The 20,209-nt window shown below is 18.4% G+C and overlaps 3 protein-coding genes across 3 annotated transcripts, besides 64 other annotated features; 1 reads left to right on the plus strand and 2 right to left on the minus strand. All coding sequences in view use genetic code 6, as the record gives it.

Annotated features, from left to right (window-relative positions):
• Positions 1 to 391: 391 nt before the first annotated feature.
• Positions 392 to 427: a microsatellite.
• Positions 392 to 439: a microsatellite.
• Positions 398 to 439: a microsatellite.
• A 123-nt stretch (positions 440 to 562) lies between these two features.
• Positions 563 to 627: a microsatellite.
• Positions 612 to 679: a microsatellite.
• Positions 620 to 697: a microsatellite.
• Positions 657 to 739: a microsatellite.
• Positions 727 to 780: a microsatellite.
• Positions 738 to 780: a microsatellite.
• Positions 769 to 839: a microsatellite.
• Positions 775 to 812: a microsatellite.
• Positions 788 to 851: a microsatellite.
• A 115-nt stretch (positions 852 to 966) lies between these two features.
• IMG5_073080 (hypothetical protein) lies at positions 967 to 4,143 on the plus strand (the record flags this gene model as incomplete). The annotated part of the gene is made up of 4 exons (XM_004036651.1): positions 967 to 2,539; positions 2,658 to 3,046; positions 3,094 to 4,009; positions 4,061 to 4,143. 4 exons carry the CDS (start codon positions 967 to 969, stop codon positions 4,141 to 4,143), a joined length of 2,961 nt encoding a protein of 986 aa, XP_004036699.1.
• Positions 2,553 to 2,639: a microsatellite.
• A 123-nt stretch (positions 4,144 to 4,266) lies between the features above and the next one.
• Positions 4,267 to 4,298: a microsatellite.
• A 4-nt stretch (positions 4,299 to 4,302) lies between these two features.
• Positions 4,303 to 4,337: a microsatellite.
• Positions 4,338 to 5,276: 939 nt separating this feature from the next.
• Positions 5,277 to 5,324: a microsatellite.
• Positions 5,315 to 5,365: a microsatellite.
• A 4,886-nt stretch (positions 5,366 to 10,251) lies between these two features.
• Positions 10,252 to 10,396: a microsatellite.
• Positions 10,253 to 10,392: a microsatellite.
• Positions 10,259 to 10,327: a microsatellite.
• Positions 10,268 to 10,386: a microsatellite.
• Positions 10,277 to 10,325: a microsatellite.
• Positions 10,334 to 10,401: a microsatellite.
• A 26-nt stretch (positions 10,402 to 10,427) lies between these two features.
• Positions 10,428 to 10,583: a microsatellite.
• Positions 10,584 to 10,927: 344 nt separating this feature from the next.
• Positions 10,928 to 10,986: a microsatellite.
• A 394-nt stretch (positions 10,987 to 11,380) lies between these two features.
• Positions 11,381 to 11,456: a microsatellite.
• Positions 11,421 to 11,454: a microsatellite.
• A 44-nt stretch (positions 11,457 to 11,500) lies between the features above and the next one.
• Positions 11,501 to 11,552: a microsatellite.
• Positions 11,553 to 11,666: 114 nt separating this feature from the next.
• IMG5_073090 (hypothetical protein) lies at positions 11,667 to 14,407 on the minus strand (the record flags this gene model as incomplete). The annotated part of the gene is made up of 5 exons (XM_004036652.1): positions 14,259 to 14,407; positions 12,433 to 14,202; positions 11,874 to 12,287; positions 11,738 to 11,806; positions 11,667 to 11,687 (listed from the first exon to the last, which is right to left on the minus strand). Exons 1-5 carry the CDS (start codon positions 14,265 to 14,267, stop codon positions 11,667 to 11,669), a joined length of 2,283 nt encoding a protein of 760 aa, XP_004036700.1. The 5' UTR covers positions 14,268 to 14,407.
• Positions 11,728 to 11,778: a microsatellite.
• Positions 11,808 to 11,861: a microsatellite.
• Positions 11,808 to 11,868: a microsatellite.
• Positions 12,300 to 12,420: a microsatellite.
• Positions 12,300 to 12,426: a microsatellite.
• A 32-nt stretch (positions 14,408 to 14,439) lies between the features above and the next one.
• Positions 14,440 to 14,486: a microsatellite.
• Positions 14,487 to 14,707: 221 nt separating this feature from the next.
• Positions 14,708 to 14,832: a microsatellite.
• Positions 14,732 to 14,817: a microsatellite.
• Positions 14,780 to 15,042: a microsatellite.
• Positions 14,992 to 15,097: a microsatellite.
• Positions 15,098 to 15,519: 422 nt separating this feature from the next.
• Positions 15,520 to 15,574: a microsatellite.
• Positions 15,535 to 15,622: a microsatellite.
• Positions 15,602 to 15,717: a microsatellite.
• Positions 15,606 to 15,777: a microsatellite.
• Positions 15,642 to 15,777: a microsatellite.
• Positions 15,644 to 15,776: a microsatellite.
• Positions 15,665 to 15,810: a microsatellite.
• Positions 15,735 to 15,824: a microsatellite.
• Positions 15,751 to 15,809: a microsatellite.
• Positions 15,825 to 15,951: 127 nt separating the features above from the next.
• Positions 15,952 to 16,041: a microsatellite.
• Positions 15,973 to 16,038: a microsatellite.
• Positions 16,042 to 16,335: 294 nt separating the features above from the next.
• Positions 16,336 to 16,390: a microsatellite.
• Positions 16,391 to 16,890: 500 nt separating this feature from the next.
• Positions 16,891 to 16,945: a microsatellite.
• A 489-nt stretch (positions 16,946 to 17,434) lies between these two features.
• Positions 17,435 to 17,563: a microsatellite.
• Positions 17,446 to 17,506: a microsatellite.
• Positions 17,524 to 17,574: a microsatellite.
• Positions 17,524 to 17,575: a microsatellite.
• Positions 17,527 to 17,582: a microsatellite.
• Positions 17,583 to 17,598: 16 nt separating this feature from the next.
• On the minus strand, positions 17,599 to 19,002 carry IMG5_073100 (hypothetical protein; the record flags this gene model as incomplete). The annotated part of the gene is made up of 4 exons (XM_004036653.1): positions 17,599 to 17,808; positions 17,861 to 18,264; positions 18,310 to 18,555; positions 18,612 to 19,002. 4 exons carry the CDS (start codon positions 19,000 to 19,002, stop codon positions 17,599 to 17,601), a joined length of 1,251 nt encoding a protein of 416 aa, XP_004036701.1.
• Positions 19,003 to 19,091: a microsatellite.
• Positions 19,041 to 19,110: a microsatellite.
• Positions 19,043 to 19,094: a microsatellite.
• Positions 19,044 to 19,112: a microsatellite.
• Positions 19,113 to 19,709: 597 nt separating this feature from the next.
• Positions 19,710 to 19,795: a microsatellite.
• Positions 19,717 to 19,806: a microsatellite.
• Positions 19,807 to 19,947: 141 nt separating this feature from the next.
• Positions 19,948 to 20,024: a microsatellite.
• Positions 19,958 to 20,029: a microsatellite.
• Positions 20,030 to 20,209: the final 180 nt, after the last annotated feature.

The following is a 20,209-nucleotide window of genomic DNA, read 5'->3' on the forward strand; positions in this document are numbered from 1 at the left end:
TATAATATAATATCAATTTTTTGCTAGTTTTTATTAAATTTTCATTTTATTTTCTCAAAAATATTAATGTATATGAAATTAATATAATGAATTAGAAAAAATAAACATGAAATAAAGTAATTTTAAAGATAGATCTTTATATTATATATGATGAAAATAAAATAAAGCAATTTAAAAACTTTATATATGAAATTATTATGATATTTTTAAAGAAAATCATAAATGTGATGTAAGGTAATATTGATTTTTTTATAATAATGAACAAAATAAAATAAATTTAATATCAAATTAAAAAAAGTTTATTAAAATAATAAAACTAGATATTATAAAAATAAGATTAAAAAAGCTTAATAAATTATAATAAAAGGAAAAAATGTAAAAAAAAGGTTAGAAAGTAAAATATAAGATAAATATAAAGTATAAATATTGATAAATATAATAACATTAAAATGTATAATTAAACTTATAAAAAAAAATCTAACTATTGCTATTAAAAAAAGTAGAAAATAAATATAAACAATTAATATTAAGACATTAATTTAAATCAAAGTATATAGGATTAATTAAAAAAAATTATTAAAAATAAATATATTAAAAATTATATTTATGATTAAAAATAATATATATATATATATATAAATATTATATAAAACAAAATATATATATATATATATATATATTTATATATATAAATATAAAATTATATTATTGTAATTATTATATATATTTATCTATATTTTTATTTTATGTATTTTATTTTTTATTTTGTTTTTATTTTATCAAAATAATTTTTTTATAATATTAATTTTTTTTTATTTATTATAATAATTTTTCATTTAAATATTATAATAGATATTATAACTAATTATTATATATTTTATAATAATATATATTTTTTAAAGAAAATTTTTCTTTTTTATTCAAATTATCCTGTATTATATTTAATTTCTTTTACACATATATAAAATGTCAATATATTGCTTTTTATTTTTATTTTTTGTTTAAATAACATTTTAAATTAGAAATTACTTAAAAAATAATAACTAAACTTTATATATTCATTTAATCCCACATTCCCATGATGATGTAGGCTGGTTAAAAACAGTTGATGAGTACTATTATGGCAGTAATTAGTCTACATAATGGGCTGGAGTTTAATATACCATAGATACAGTTTTAGATGAATTACTTAAAGATAAAAACAGAAAATTTATTTAAGTAGAAATAGCTTTTTTATACAGATGGTGGAACGATAGTCCTGAAGAAAGGTAGAAACTTTATAAAAAACTTGTTGAAAACGGACAGATAGAATTCGTAAATGCAGGGTGGTGTATGCATGATGAATCTACACCTTATTATGAAGATATGATAGATAACATGACTATTGGACATTAGTGGATACTATAAACATTCAATAAAATACCCACTGTTGGTTGGCATGTTGATCCTTTTGGACATTCTAGTACTAATGCAGCCCTTTTTAGTTAAATGGGATTCAATGGATGGTGGTTTGGACGTGTAGATTATTAAGATAAAGCTAAAAGACTTCGAGAAAAGTAAATGGAAATGATCTGGAGACCTAAATTATAATCATAAGAAGATGATAATTATATCTTCTCAAGTGTTACTTATGCTAATTATTATCCACCAGAAGGGTTTAACTTTGATTTAAAATCAGATGATGAACCTATTATGAGTAACAAATAACTAGAAGGGTATAATTTAGATAAGAAAAGTGATTAGTTTGTGGAATATTTTAAAAACATGAGTCTTTTTTATAAAAGTAGGCATTTAATGCATACCTTAGGGGGAGATTTCCATTTCGCAAATGCTATTATGACATATAAAAATATGGACAAAATAATTAAATATGTAAATGAAAATATAGAGAAATATAATGTTGAAATTCTATATTCTACACCGAGTATTTATTTGGAGGAAATCTATAAATTAAATATTACATTTCCTCAAAAAATAGATGATTTCTTACCTTATGCAGATGAAAAAGATGCTTATTGGACAGGCTATTTTACTTCTAGAGTAGCAGTTAAGGGGTATGTGAGGTAATCGGGAAGATATTTGTAATAAATTAGGAATTTATTCAGTATAGATAAGATGTTAGGTAAAAGTAAGTATTTAAAAGATAATTATATAGAGTTTTAAAGTAAATTAGACTCTTTGGAGTAGAATATGGCCATTCTTTAACATCATGACGCAGTGGCGGGAACTGAGAAATAAAAAGTCGCGGATGATTATCAGTATAGAATTTACAACTCTACTTAAAAGTTAAATGAGGTCTTACATAAGGTTGTTTAGGAATATGTATTAAAAGATATTTAAGAGGACATTAGGTTTAGTCAATGTAATTGGAATATAACTAGTGTCTAGTAATGTTAGGAAGCTTTCTAATAATTCTAAAATGGAAATGTATTATTATTAAATACTTATAATCCTAGTGTTTAAAGAAATATTACTTTAAGATTAAGAGTACCTAATATACCTTTTTATATAATAGATAATAAAAATAATTATATAGAAGGTAAATAATAAAAATATATATTATAAATATATAAATATATAAATTTATATATATATATATATATATATATATATATATATATATATATATATATATATATTTCTTCTAATTTTTATAGGGGAAAGGGTTTGCTATGATGGTGCCTGTGATTTATATTTTGTTGATTACTAAAATTCCTATTAGTTTAATTATTATAAATTTGTTCCATTTAAAATTTCCCCTTATAATGTTAAGAATATTTAAAAATAACATATGAAATTTTTTAAATTACATTAAGTTTTTGATGTTTCTAGGAATATATCTTTGCAAGTTAATAGATTTAACACTTAGTTTCAATTAAATACTTTTACTAATTCCACTTAAAATTGTACAAAAAATGCATTTGAAGTCTTATATAATTATTACAACTCTTATTAAGGAGATGGACAGAAATCAGGTGCTTATATATTTAGACCAGATAATAATAATATCGATAGATCTTAAACTTATTCTAAAATAAAGAATAAAGTTATATACATAATTATTAAAATAATAATATATTATATTATAAATAGTACATTTTTAATGGAAAATTGGTCACTATTGTTATTTTAGAAGGTACAAAAATAAAATCAGAATTGAGAGTATATCCTAATCTAGAAAATGTTATTGAATTGTAGACTTATGTCAAAAGTATACCTGTTGATGATAAAAAAGGAAAAGAAGTCGTCTTATTAATAAATACTAATTTAAATACTAATTAGACATTCTATACAGATTCTAATGGACTTGAATTATAGAAAAGAGTAATTAATTAAAGAGAAACATGGGATTTATAAGTTAATTAACCAAGTAGTTGTAATTATTATCCTGTAAATGGAATAATTCTTATATAAGATGTAAATTCTTAAGAAAGAATTAGTGTAGTAAATGATAGGAGTTAAGGAGGTACTTCTTTACAAAACGGATAAATAGAAATTATGATTCATAGAAGAACTTTAATGGATGATAATAGAGGGGTAGGTGAAGCATTAAATGAAACTGAAAGAATTGATTAAAATAAAGGATTATAATAGATTTTAAGACATTATATTGTTTTTGAAAACGGAAATGAGAACTTATCAAGGAAAATTTAGAATTATATTGATAGTTAATCGATTGTTTTTTATGGAAATTCATAAGAGGAATATTTTAAAGATTTCTTATTAAAAATAGATAGTTTAAAAGATCCGTTAAATATTAATAATAATCCTTATTTAAAAGTCTATTTTAGAGTATTTGGGGATGATTATTTATTAAGATTAAATAATTTAAATGATAATGAAAATGCTTAGTATTTTATTCATGAAAATATTGAAATTATTGATGAATTAACTCTTACTGGGAATTAAAAGAAAAAGGATTGGAAATAAAAATAATATAAATGGAAAGTTGAGGGAGTAAGACAATAATTTAATTAAGAATATATTCAGGATAAATATATAAAACAAGGTATAATTATATTAAATATATATATATATAATAATTTAATTCTTTTTAAAGGTTATATTAATGTTAAACCCTTATAATTAAGAGCCTTTAGGGTCAGATTTATTAAAAATGAAGAAAAATATATTATCAATTGAATATATTTTTAAATAAAAAAGAGAAAAGTGATATATATATATAAATATTATGTATATATATATTAGTTTTTATTATAAATAAATATTTTTTTGTTAATTTAAATTTAATATTTAGAAACGCAAAAATTAATATAAATTAATATAAATTAAATATATTTTTATATATATATATATATATATATATATATATATATGTTTTATTTATTATTTGGATTTTATATTTAATATATTAAATTTCATAAATCAAAATATATATATATTTACAAATACTTTTTTATTTTGAACTTTTTCTTTTATTTTTATATTAATTCTAAAAAAATAAAATAAATATATATAATAAGAATAGTTTTGTATTATATATACATAAAAATCAACTAAATATAATAATAATTACATATTATATTATTTTTTTATATATAAAATAATATAAATATTGTATAAATAAATAAAAAAAAAAAATCTAAGAAATTAAGAATTTAAATATATAAAAAAAAAAAATATATATATAAAAAATATGGAAGCAAAAATCGATAAAATATTCAATATTTTTCAAGATAAAAACAACGAAGAATTATTTGATTTATGTGTCCGTTAAATAGTCGAAATATATAAAGATTCTCCCTCTTCTATATATTATATATCCATGAAAGCATTAAAATTATTATTTTCTTGTGTAAAGGATTCTCATTTATATTTAAAACACCGACAAGTAGCAGCTTCAATAATAAAAAAAACATATAAACAATATACAGAATAATTAACTAATTTTTTAAAAGCTAATTTAAATTAAGAAAACGAAGAAATTAATATAAACTGCTTATTTCATATGGAAAAAATATACTAAAATGAGTAAATTTAATAAGATGAAAAAAAAGAAGAAAAGAAACTAATTAAAAGTCTAGAAAAAGCATAAGAAAAGGACAATTTAACACTAGAAGAAATTGATTTTGAGTTTTTAATAAAAAACGAGGTGCCTTTAGTGGCTAGAGACTACAACTTTTACGAGGTTTAAAATAATCAAAAAGAGAGATAAATGTAAGAAGAAGAAATTTTATAAAAAATGGGGCTTTCTTCCGAATTTAACTAATAGAATTTGATAGGGATGATGAGATAATAAGTATTATATAAACACATAAATAAATAAAATTATATATATTTTAAATAAAAAAAAATATATATATATATATATATATATATATATATATATATATATATATTTATACATTTATATTTTATTCGGTTTTAATATATTTTCAACTTATATTCTTTTGATATAGGAAGGTATCAGTTTTTTAGAAAAATAAATAATGAATAATTTTTCCAGTGATGACGAGAAAATTAATAATAGGAAAAAACACAAAAACAAAAGGAAAAATTAGTTAGATACTAATAATGATTAATAAGAAGAAATTATTAAAAAATAAATAAAAATCAATTAGGAAAATAATAATATTATTGAATAATAATAATAATAATTATAATAAGGACCTTTTCTAGGATTCAGAATCATTGTCCCATATAATATAATATATAAACAATGCATAAAAAACCTTCTAAACAGAACTTGGGAAATAAGACACTCTGCGGCCTTAGTTTTAAAAGGTCTTTTAAAGGAAAACATATAGTTTTTAGAATTCGAGAAAGTGATATATAAAAAAAAGGATGACGAAAATGATTTTTTTTTTAAAAAAATACTAAACGAAATATAATATGATTTAAAATAATATATATAAAATGATGTTTTTTTAGAAAGAATTATATAAAATTATACCAGTAGAAGTATGATTTTAGTATGTTTAGATTAATTGACTGATTATAGTGGAAAAACTAGTGATATTATGATAAGATAGGTGGCTTGTGATATTCTATAGTGTATTTTATAAGATTATTTATAGTATAAAAAAAAGAAGGAGATTTTATAAAAAATGGCCATTTTATTAAAGGAAGCCTTAAAGTGTAATAAATAAAGACTAATTGCTTAAACTGTTTTAGTTTTAATTTATAATATGCTAAAAAATACACAAAAATATGAGGAAAAAAGGGAAATCTTTTATATTTTTAAGGAAAACTATACCTTTTTTCTATAAGGAAATGCCGATGAAGACTTAATTATGCATTTTGGGGAAAATATGAGGATTTTTTTAGAAGATAGGGACTTTATTCTGGAAGAAATCTCCTTTTTTGAAGAAGTCGGGAAGTTCTTTTGGAAGAATGTAGACGCTTTTGATGATATTGGGTATAATGTTAAGGTTATATTGGAAGTCCTTAAATAAATACAGGGTTTAAACATATTGAAGATGGAAAACAGGGAAATTAAAGGGCATATAAGGAAGATTTTTAAGCATTTTTTTCATTGGGAAGAAGATGTTAGGGGCGAAGTGTATGAAGTCTTAGGTAGAAATGTAGTATTTTTGGAAGAACAGAGAGACCTAGAAGGAGTCTTAGAATTATGTGTAAGAGGAGTGTATGTAGAGAAGAATATCTAGAATATAATGAAGATTTAAGGCATTATAAAGGGTATTTTTGGTAAAATTAGTGTGTAGAAATTAGAGAAGGAGATGCTTTTTTTAGTTAATATTGGGTGTAGGTAGATTATGTGTGATAGAATAATCGAAGAAATGCAAGAAGAGGGAATTTAAGGGGAGTTTTTCCCAAATTATAACTTTTTTAAAGCTTTTTTAAATGTATATGCGGGATTTGATGGAATAGTTTTAAGAAGTTTGAGAATAGGGTACTCTTTAGGGGTGTTTTTAAGGGAAAATGTAGATATTTAGTAGAGTGTAGTGATGTTTTTGAAGGAAAAGGGGAAGTTTGAGCATTTTTCGTTGATTTTTTTATTGATTTTAAACTGCTATTTAATTAAAGAAGGGGCAAGGGTACATTTTTTTAGTTTAGAAGAGTTAGAAGGGATGCTTTAGTGGAATTATTGGGGGGTTTTGGTATAGGAAATGAAGGATTTGGATAATGGGATATAGTTTTCGCTTAAAGCTATTGATAAATTACTGGAAAATGCGCCAAGAATAAAAAATTCGGAGTAAATTTAGTAGATTTTAGGGTTTTTAGATAGTAGTAATAATAATAATAGTAAAAGAAGGGAGAATTATCAAAATTTAAGTTTAAAAGCTTAAAATTTTATTAATAATGTACATGTATTTATTGAAATTTCTACCAAATTAGTAATGAATTTAGAAAATATTGTCCGAGAGGAAAATTAAATGAGAAATATAGGAAATTAATACCTAAATTTAATAAAAAGTTGCGGAAATTATTTATATATTAATTTATTATTGGAATAAAAAATGTAGATAAAAAAGTTAAATTTAGTATGTAAAAGTATTGTAAATTATAGTTTTTTTGAAAAGTTTTAACATGTGAGTGATTTTGTATGTTTTTCAATGTTTTTTTTAAGCCATAATATCGAGAAATTCGAGTCTATTGAAAAACTTATAAGAAATATACTGAAAAAAATAAGTGAAAAAAACAAAAAAATAACGTTTGAAATTCAAGAAGATTCTGTAAATTTTAATGGATATGCGAAAAAATTCGAGTTTTTAAATCAGTTTTTAAATATGTTTTTAGAAAAGGAATAAAATTTAGGTAAATTATACTTTCTAGAGGATGCTTTGGGAGGAGAATTGATTAGTTTTTTTTTTTTTTAAAAAAAAAAAAAAAACAATGAAAATATTTTCAATGAAAATGAGATTTTAAATAATTTAAAATATATAAAAGTGTTAAAAAATGCTCTTTTTTCAGGATTTATATATGAGTTTTTGGAAAAAATACTAGAAAGTATATATAATTTGATGGTTTTTTTAAATGAAAATGATAAACATATAAATTTAATTAAAAAAACTAAAAAAGTCTTCCTTATTTTTTGCTAAAAAATATTCCTTAAAGAAATTAGAAATATACAAAATGATTAATATATGAGAATTCTAAATATTTTATTAACTAAAATATATTCTTTATTAAAAAAATAAAACCTCTTTATATTCGAATTATTGCCCTAAATATTAGAAATCAAACAAACTCTAGATTTCGCAGGTTTATATGTATTAAAAGTATTAAAATCACTCACTTCTATTAATTAAAATGTACGAAATCTAGCCTTTTAAAACCTAGGAAAGATCATTACTCGTGTATTTTTATCTAATAATATATTCTAAGTATTCCTAATCTACAAACTAGATGAATAAATACAGAAAAAATTAATAAAAGGAAATTAATTTATACTAGATTTTACTAATACAACTAATTTTTAATATGAAATATATAGAATCCCTAAAATAATATTCAATAAAGAGAATATTAATTAGAAGGAATAAAATGGCTCGGCTTTTTAGTTAAATATAATTTAAATGGGGCCTTATGTGATGATATGGGTTTAGGAAAAACTATATAAATACTAATCCTTATATAAAATGAATATTATAAGAATAATGATAATTTAAATGAAATCTCGTTAATTGTAGCCCCGGCTAGTGTAGTAGACCATTGGTTTTTTGAAATATAGAAATTTTTAGACTAGAAAATACTAAGGGCTTAGGTTTTAAATAAGAAAAATATAGGGAATATGTAAAAGAGTAATTATAATGTATATATTATATCATATAATTGTCTATATAAAAACATTGAGTTTTTGAGAAATCTATAGTTCAAATTCTTAGTTTTAGACGAAGGACATATTATTAAAAATTCGTAAACTAAAATAGGGGAAGCAGTAAGGTTAATTTAAGGAAAACATAAATTTTTATTAAGTTATACGAAGTTATAGAATAATTTATAGGAATTATGGAGTATTTTCGATTTTTTAATGCCTCAATATTTAGGTAGTGTGAAGTATTTTAAGGAGAAATTCTCGAAATTATTTAATACTAATATTTTATAGTTTTCATAAGAAGATATACTTTTTTCAAAAGAATAAGATAAGATTTTACATGAATTACATTAAAAAGTAATGCCTTTTATTTTAAGAAGAGATAAAAAAAATGTACTAAAGGAACTTCCTCCTAAGATTATTTAGGATTATTTTTGTAAAATGACTGATATTTAAGATTAGTTCTATTAATAATTATATGAAGGCTAAATTAAATAATGTGAATAGGAATTATAGGATAAATAGAACTAGGTTTAATAGGAAAATATACTCAAAATGCTTTCTTAGTTAATATAAATAGTAAATCATCCGGTTTAATATAAAAATTTTAATAAATAAATACCACCTTCATATATATAAAGTGGTAAATTTAAAGCTTTGAAATAATTAATGGAAGACTTAGGTATGAAAAACAAGGAAGAAGTATAAGAAAACGAAGCATTTATAAATAACAAGAATAAAATACTTATTTTCAGTAGATATAAGAGAACACTATAATTAATCTCTGATTTATTACTATAAGTAGAATTTCCTCATATAAAATATTTAAAACTAGATGGATAAGTACCTCCTTCTAAAAGATTTGCAATAATAAATAGATTTAATGAAGATATAGAGTATAAAATACTACTCTTAACTACCAGTGTAGGCGGTTTAGGACTTAATTTAACGTCAGCTAATGTAGTTATTATGTTTGACCATAGTTATAACCCAATGAGTGATTTATAAGCTATAGATAGGGCACATAGGATAGGTTAGAAGAATATTTTAAATGTTTTTAGGTTGATCACTAAGGATACTTTAGAGGAAAAAATAATGGGAATATAAAGGTTTAAAATTAATATAGCGAATGCAATCATTAATTTAGATAATAGCTCGATTAGAAATGTAAAAGAGAGTAATTTAGTAAATCTGTTTGATAATCTGATTGTAGAAAATTAAGAAAAAAAATAAAACAAAGATAACTTTGGAATGCCTTATACGAAAATTCTAGAAGAATTCGATATTTGGGTTACAGATGATTACAATAAAGAATATTGAAAAAAAAGTGTTATATTATTATTATTATTTTATGGCTAATTATATTATATATATATTAGATTATATTTATTTTTATTTACTAAAATATTTAAAAAATAATTAAAAAATTATTATTAAATGTATTAATGTATAATAAAAAAAATAATTAGATAAATTGTTGAGATAAAATTGAAATAATGGAAAATTATCTGAATATAAAAATAAAAAATAAATTAAATATATAAATATATAAATATATATATATAAATATATAAATATATATATAAAATGTATTATATAAATAAAAAATTTAAAAATATATAAATACAAATATTTAAAAATATATAATATAATAAAATTTATTACTTTAATATATTTTAATTTTAAAATAATTATTATTTCATAATATAATAATTTTTATTATTTTATATATTCATATTTTTTTTATATATTAATTTTAATTTATTAATTATATAATTTTTTTCTATTTAAAATATATTTTTTTATTTATTAAAAAATAATTTTTATTTTATAAATATATAATCTAAATAAAAATTATAATATTTTTTTACTTCTATTAGTTATATTATTTTTTATTTTTTTCAATAATAAATGAATAAATAATATAAAAATCAGTAAAACTAACTCTAATTTCATGTATATATATTTTAAATCATTATTTTTTAATAAATAATTTTCTAATATTTTAATTCTTATATCTTCATATATTTTTACATATTATTTTAATCTTTTTATTTTTATATTTTTTTAATAATTCCCAATAATCAGTATATAATCTTTATTAAGTTTTTCTAATAGTGTTAACTTTCTTTTATATTATTATTAGAAAATTTATTTTTAAAGTCAATAAATTTTCATTGTAATATTATAATATTAAAATATGTTATTATTATTATAATATATAAAATAAGTTATAAATTTCATAAAATAATATTTTAAGGAAAATTAAAAAAAAAAGTTATATAAACAAATTTAATAGACATATTTTTAGTATTAATTATTAAATAAATAAAATATTTTGGATTATATAATACAATTAAAATAAACAAATATTAAAAAAATCATAATAAAAAAATTTTTTGAGAAATAAATTGGATATAAATATATATATATATATGTAAAACATATTTTATAATATGAGAAAATAAAATTAATATGAATTCTAAACAATTTTTTTTTAAAAAAAAAATATATTAAATAGTTATTTAAAAATATTTATAAATTATTTTTTTTTTTTAAATGAAATAAAATTAATCTAAAATTATTATTTTTATATTAAAGAACAAATAGAATTTAATTATAAAAAGAATATATGTATTAAAATATATAATTGTAAATATATAAATATTATTTAAATAATTATATATATATATATATATATATATATATATATAAAAAAAAATTTATATATATAATTTTTTTAAAAAATTTTTTTTTTAAATATATAAAATATATATATATTAGTGATAATATATATTAATAATAATTTATAAAAAAAAAAATACATTTTAATTTATTTTTATAAAAATAAACTTTATGTATTATTATTTTTAATACCATGTTATAAAATAAATTTAATTACATAAAATATTTTCTAATAAAATCATCACAAATCTTCTTTTTTACCCTTTTTTATATTAATAATAATTATTATAATATATAAATAATTTTTATTACTTATTTTTTTTCATTTTTTTTCTATTAATTATTTTGTTATTGTGTTTATTAATCTTTTTTATTATCTACCTATATATATTATATAAATATATATATATATATATATATATATATATATATATATGTATTATTATACATTAGGTTTTATAGCAGTTGGTTTTTTAATAGCTTTAATCCTGTCATATTCTTTTTTTATTTCGCTTACTTTTTCATTTACTTCTTGTAAAATAAATGCTGGATTTTCATATAATTTTAATGTTTTTTATTTTTCTTATACTTATTACATCCATACCTTAGTACTTTAAATAAGTTTATTAAGCTTTGATTTTTCATCTTTAGAAATCCAAGGGTGTGTTTTTTCTAATTTATCAGTATTTTCTTAAAATGAATTAATTTATTTAGTAGCTTCATTATAACCTTTAACCCTTTTTTCATGTTCTGACTTTCTAAATTTAATAGGGTTTATAATATTTTCCATATCCTAATATCTTTTTTTAAAATCTTCAATGCCAGCATAATTAACGTCATCACTTTCTAGCCATTAACTGTTCTGAAAAATTAAATATATATATTAATATATATATATATATATATATATATATATATATATAATAAATATATATAGTTATATATAAATTTATATATTTATTTTGTTTATATATATTTATATTATTTATATATATAAATATTTTTACTTCTTCCGCTAATTCTACAGCTTTTTAAATATCTTTTCCGTCAGAATATTTTAAAAATGACTTATCAGTGGAATGCTCTTTTATTTAATAAATTAATGACTCGAAGGTGTTTTTCTACTTCTCTACCATTTTAATTTATTCTTAAAATTTATCAAATCTTTCTAGTTTTTTTTAGCTTTTTTCAACTTCAGTTTAATTTAAAGGATTGTAAAATGGATACATTTCATATATATCAACATCAAAATTTTATATTTTACTTTTAACTTTATCATTTTCTAATTTTTAAGTTATATTTAAAGAAGCTTCTACATCACTCAAGTCTATTACTCGAATACTTCCTAATTCAAAGTGTAATGAAATCTTCATTGGTGCGAATTCCTGGTATTTTTTATTCTAAAAAACACTGGAAATATTAGTTATATTATACTTGACTAATTACATAGTATTTCCTTCGTAGTCTTCTGTAAAAATATTCAATTAAATGTCCTTATCATGTTTAAAATTGATAACTTTTTTAGAACCGAATCTTTTTTTATATCCAAAAAGAACTGTTTCTTTTGAGAAATCATCACCATCTTCTGGATTTAAATTTATTATTTTCATTTTTATATCGAAATTATATCCATCATTTAATTAAACTCTTTTTACTCTGAAAGAAGAGGAGTAATTCGCTGCTAAAAAAGCAGCTCCTAAAGCCATAGATTCGTCTCCATTTAGATGAAATCCAGTTTTATTTTAACCGAAAAAATCTCCTAAAATTTACTGTACTTTTGGTATTCTGACACCTCCTCCTATTAATTCTACTATTTCTATGTCTTCTTTAGTCTTATTTGACATTTATAATACTTTATGTACTGGAATTAGTACATTTTGTGTTAAATTAGAGGTTATTTCTTCGAATTTAGATCTTGTAATGAATGATTTAAAGTCATTTCCATCTAAAAGACCTTCCGAAAAAAACTAGGTTTCTTTATTAGCGGAAAGTATTTCCTTAACTTTATTTGATTCCTTTAATAATTTGACCATTCCCTTCCTATTTTCCTTAAATGTGGGTTAGTTTGGTTAACTTACATCAATTTATTCAGCAAAATAATCAGCTATTTTTAAATCATAGGCATAACCACCTACATCGGATATTCCGTAGTCTGCTAGAACAGAAACAACTGGAATAATCTTCTAATTATCCAATTTTATAGTATTATTAGTGAAGGAAAACTAGACTAAACTAGCTTATATATTAGTAGATCCCATATTATAAAAAATGACATTTTTTGTAAGAGTATTATTATTGTTATTATTTAAAAAATTAAGCCCATAATGTAGTGCAGCAGCAGTATTATCGTGAATTAAACTAATGGGAATTAAACCAGCTATTCTGGCACTTTATACTAGGGCTATTCTTTATTTCAGAGACCAGTTTGTGGGTACTGTAATTACACAGTCTTTTATATTTGGGATTTCGGCTTTTTATTCTGCGTATTTTTTGGCGGATTTTAATATCATTCCTGTTATTTCTTCTACTCTTAAAAGGATTTTTTCATTCGCTTTATTTAATTTGAATTTCTCGAGTTCGAAAATAACTGTGCCGTGTATAGGGTCGAGTTAATATATATATTCTTCGTAATATTTTTTGGAGATTTCGAATACTTATTAGTCGTTTTTTAAAGCGCCCAAAAATTTAGTCAGGAAAACGAAGGAATTTTTAGGATTTCGAACTTACTTCATTGAAGCGTCTTTATCATATATACGGTCATTTCCTATAAAAGATATCTATTTATATAGGTTTTTTTATGTTTATTATATATATTTTTGTTTTTATTTTTTACGGAATTCATTGTTTTGCGTTTAGATAAAGTGTTTTCGACGATTTAGAAAGACTTTTTGGGAGAATTTAAACTTATTTTAAAATATTGAGAACCGAAATCTATACCTATTACCGTGGTTTTTATTAGCGTTAAAAGTTGGGAAACGGTTAGTATTATTAGAAATGTTAGTTTCATTTTTTGGTTTTTTTGTTTATATTTGTTTAAATTTTTTTGTTTTTTTTTGTTTAATTAAATATTTTTTAGTATTTATGACTTTTATGATTTATTTAATTTAATAATTTACACGTGTAATTTATATATATAAGTTTTTAACATATTTTAATATCATAAAAAAACGAGAAAAAATGGATTTTTGGATTTTTGGAGTTTTTTGCTTTTATAAACTAAAAAAATTAGAGGAAAAACATAAAAAATTAGATTAATTTCAAATATTATAAAAATTATAATAAAAATAAATCTAACAATAAGAATATATAAAAGTTTATCAAAAGGCCAATTAAATAAATAATTCTAATAATAAGAATATATAAAAAGTTTATCAAAAGGCCAATTAAATAAATAAATCTAATAATAAAAAGTTTATCAAAACCCAAATTAAATATCTAATAATTAAAAGTTTATCAAAAGCCAATATAATAAATAAATATAATAATAAAAAGTTTATCAAAAGCCAATATAATAAATAAACCTTAATAATAAAAAGTTTACAAAAAGCCAATATAATAAATAAACCTAATAATAAAAATTTATCAAAAGCCAATTAAATAAATAAACCTAATAATAAGAATAATAATCAAAAGTTTATAAAAAGCCAATTAAATAAATAAATCTAATAATAAAAAGTTTATAAAAATTATAATAACTTGAAAAAAAAATTCTTTTATAATAATAATATATTTTTTATATTATCGAATAAATATCTAAAATCATATAGTCATCAAAAAATCTTTATATTTATAATAAAATGTAAACTAAAACAATTAAAATATCCCCCCCTCCCCGAACTCGAAAATATTAGATTAAACACTTTCTTTCGAAATAAATTTAATTAGAAAATAATATTTAAATGACAAATCAGTACACTGTTTTTGAAAATCATATGTTTTACTTAACAATATATATATAGAAGGGGGGAGGGTGAATTTTCGAACTCTCCCGTTTACATTATTTAATAAAAAAATAGATACAACTGGATAAGAAAAATATTAGTAGTATATAATGGAATATGTGCTTTCATAATAGTTTTAGATGTAATTTATTTAAAATATAAAATATTAAAAAAAAAAGATAAAAATATTAAAGAAAAAATAAAAATACAAAAATTAATGAAAAAAAAAAAAAAGAAATAAATTAAAGAAAAAAAATATATATATAAATATATTTATAAATAAACTAAAAATAAATAAAATAAATATAAAATTAATTAATAAAAATAGAAATTAAAGAAAAATAATAAATAAATTAAGAAATACTTTAATAAATAATAAATCAATAATATAAAAATAAATTAAAAATAAAATTTAATGATAAAAATAAAATAAATAATCAAAAAATTAAAGTAATAAACAATTTTTTTCCGGTTTATATAAATAAATATATAAAATTATTAAAATAATTTAATTTTATACGATATAATTTTAATAAATTTCTTTTATTTATTTTTAAAATATATAAATATTTTTTTTAATTACAAATATATTTAATATACTAAAATTATATAAATAATATATATATATATATATATATATTTAAATATATATTTATTTATATATATACATATTTAAAATTTGTTTTTATTTATTATAAAATATTTCCTTTTTTTTATTAATAATTTACCTATATAGAAGTATAATGAGCAGTATAATAAATTTTTCGATTAATTTAATAGTATTTTTATTTATTTATACATATATGTACTGGTTAGTTAATTAAGTTTTTAAAAAACATTTTTTTTTTTTTTAAGTAAACTAAAATTTTATGTCTTTTCGGCTATAATTAGTTTTTTTCTTTTACCCATAACTTCTTTAACAATATCTATAAATATTATTTATTTTCTTTTATATTTTTAAACTGTAAAATATATATATATATATATATATATATATATATATATATATATATATATATATATAAGCCCTTTTTTTAATATTAAATAAGGGTTTCTAATATATTAAACAATTTACTCATAGTAATCATAGATTTATTACCTCTTTTTTTTCGTTAAAGATTTTTTAATTAGAGTTAAATCTATATAAATCTTTAATATCTTTTTAAAGTAATTTATGAAACTATTAGATTTGAACAATCATATATATATATATATTATTATTATTATTTTTGATTGTTTTAGATAGACTAAAAATTAGAAAAAGACTCGTTTTAATTACATACTCCATATATATTAGTCTTTTAATTAGAAATTTAAATTTTTTTTTTAATTATTTAATATATAAAAATTCCAATTAACTTTTGCTTATTTTAAAAAATCTATATTTAAAGCAATAGATTTTCCTATAATAAATTCAAAATCAATTTTCGAATGCAAATAATGTAAAATAAGACATTATATAAATATGAATATTGAGACTTATAGTTAAACTTAATAATTAATTTTGAAAAAGCATGAAAAACTTATTTAAAAAATAAAAAAAAAAATTAATATTAAAAAAATAATAAAGTAAATTAATGATTCGGTATTTTTTAAAAATTTACAAAGAGGATATTATAAAATTATTCGATAATGTAAAAGATTTAATAGAATGATATGAATAAGAGAAAAAAAAGAAGAATTAAATAAAATACTAATAAAGAAAAAATAAAAGAATATAATTAAATGTATTTTATTTTAAATATATATATTATTACGTTTCAAAAAAAAATATTAACATTTCTATAGTTGTAGTCTTTAAAAATATTTAGAATATATTTAAAATGATAATTCATTATTAATAAACCTAAAATAGAAATATAATTTAAGAACTAATGATTTATAATATTTAGATAACTAAAGTATAAATCTCTAACTCGTTAAAATATCTAGAGTGTTATATTGAAGATAAATTAAATTCAAAGTAAAGTCTTACAAAAAGAGTAAAAATAGATTTTAATAGTTAATCATACATTTTAACGTTAATATAAAGTTAAATAAATGCAAAAATATTAAATTCTAAGGATAAATTTATACATTTATATATTTATATATTTATATATTTATATATTATATATTTATTAATATATATATATATATAGTAATGTATTTCTTTCAATATTTTATATATTTATTTATTTTTTATATTTTTATATTTTTTAATATTTTTTTTTTTTTTTAATTACATACTTTTCACCAAAATTAATTACTATTTGCTTTTAACATTAAATAACTATCTAATATAGTTATTGAAGCCATAGCTTCTACTATAGGAGGTGCTCTAGGTAATACACATGGATCATGTCTTCCTTTAGCTTCTAAAACAGTATCTTTTCCATCTAGGCTACATGTATTTTAAGGTATTCCTATAGTAGATACTGGTTTAAATGCCACTTTAAAATACTTTAAATTTATAAAATAAAATATATATTTATATTAGCATATATATTTTTACGATATTTTACCCATTAGATATTCCACCTAAAGTACCTCCTGAATGATTAGTTTTTGTTGATAAATATTATTTATTTTCATCCTAAAAAAAGACATCATTATGTTAAGAACCTTTCAATTTAGTACCTTCAAAGCCACTACCTATCTCAAAACCCTTTGTAGCTGGAATACTCATTATAGCATGTGCTAATAATGCATTTAATTTATTAAAACATGGTTCTCCTAAGCCTATAGGAGGATTTTATATAACACATATGATAGTTCCTCCAATAGAATCTTTTTATTTTTTTATTTGTTTTATTAATTCTATCATTTTTACGCCTGTTTATTAATGTGGACATCTTATATTTACTTATTATGTTAATTTATATTCATTTATATTTAATTTATTTAATATTTTTTCTCCTTTTTTTATTTTTATTAAATAAAAAGATATTTTTTTTATATAACCATTTTTATTAAAATATATATTGTTATTTTCATATATTTCATCTTCTTCGTTTTTTATATATACATTAAATGTCCCGTTTTAGTCTATTTTATCTTTATTTAAAATAAATTATTTCTCATTTACAATTTCCTATATTATTTCAGAGGGAATTTCTATATTACCTACACTAGAAACAAATGAAAAAATATTCATTTTTAATTGTTTTTCTAATATAATATCTGCTAAAGCCCCACCACATATCCTACCTGTTATTATTTATTATTATATTAATTTAAATAAATAATTTTTTAATTTTATGTACCAATAGTTTCTCTCGCACTACTTCTACCGCCTCCAGATTATGCTTTTATACCATATTTAACCAAATATGTATAATCAGCATGACCAGGACGAGGTATTTGATCCATAGCTATATAATCGGAAGGTATTTAGTCTTTATTATGGACTAAAAAGGCGATAGGGCTGCCTAATGATGTATTATTTTATAATCCACAAATTATATCAACCTAATCAAGTTCATCACGAGATGTTGTTAATGATGATTAGTTTGGTTTACGCCTATTAAGGGCTTTTTATATATAATTTATATCAACAATGTGATTAGGAGGAAAATTCTCGACGGAACAGCCAACAGCTTTTGAATGTGATTCTCCAAAAGTAGTTACTTTATAAATTTTTCCAAAGGAACTCATAATATAAAAATAAAATATAAAGTAGTAATTTTTATTAAATATATAAATATAAATATAAATATAAATATAAATATAAATATAAATATAAATATTTATATATATATATATTTTTTTTTTATTTATTCTTTTATCATATTTAATTATTATTAAGTTTTCTTTATTTTACATTAAAAATTATATAAGTATTTTATAAAAAAAAATAGAATATAATATAAAATTAATTAGATAAGTTTATAATAAAATAAAATTTTTTAATTAATAATTGTATATATAATCATTTAAGATATAAATATGAATAATTATAATTGTTAAAATCTATATATACAATTATATTATATTTTATGTTTTAATAAATATATATAGATATAATATAATATATTAAGAATAAATATATAAATAATAAAATTAATTAAAAAAAAAAATTAAATTTATATTTATATATAAATTTATTATATAAGATATATCAATATTAAATAAAAATTATTTTACTGAAATAAAAAAAAAATTAATTAAATTTTAATAAATATATTCAATTTTATTATTTATTTGGTTAGTATTATTATGTTTAAATAGTATAATATGTTTATATATTTAATAATATAAATGTAGATGATATAATATAATAATAAAATATAAAATATATTTGCATAAACTATTAAAAATTAAAAAAAACCAATATAATTAAATAAACAAAATGAATATAAAAGATATGTATATATATATTAAATATTATATATATATATATATATATATATATATATATATATTTATATATATATATATTATTATATATTTAAATAATTACTAAAAAAATTAAAATAATTATATATAGGAAAAAGATAACATTAAAAAGTTTTCTATATATATAATTTTTTTAAAAAATGATAATTAAATATATATTATTTTATTTATTTAATTTATTATTTAATATATATAAATATATTTATTTAAAAATTATAAATTTTAATTTATATAAATTTAAATTTATATTTTTAAATATATATAAATTTATATATTTAAATATAATTAATAAACATATATATAACTAATTTTTTATAATATGGAAGAGTTTAAATAATAAATATAAGATTTTCAAAATTATATTAAATAATGTGAATTTTTAACTTCTATTTTATCAGAAAGATCAAGTTTAGATTAAAAATATGCTTTTTCTTTATAAAATATATAGAATTAATTAAATTTTGTT

This window comes from Ichthyophthirius multifiliis (assembly GCF_000220395.1).
Source record: "Ichthyophthirius multifiliis unplaced genomic scaffold scaff_1120509250421, whole genome shotgun sequence".
NCBI classification, from domain to species: domain Eukaryota; phylum Ciliophora; class Oligohymenophorea; order Hymenostomatida; genus Ichthyophthirius; species Ichthyophthirius multifiliis.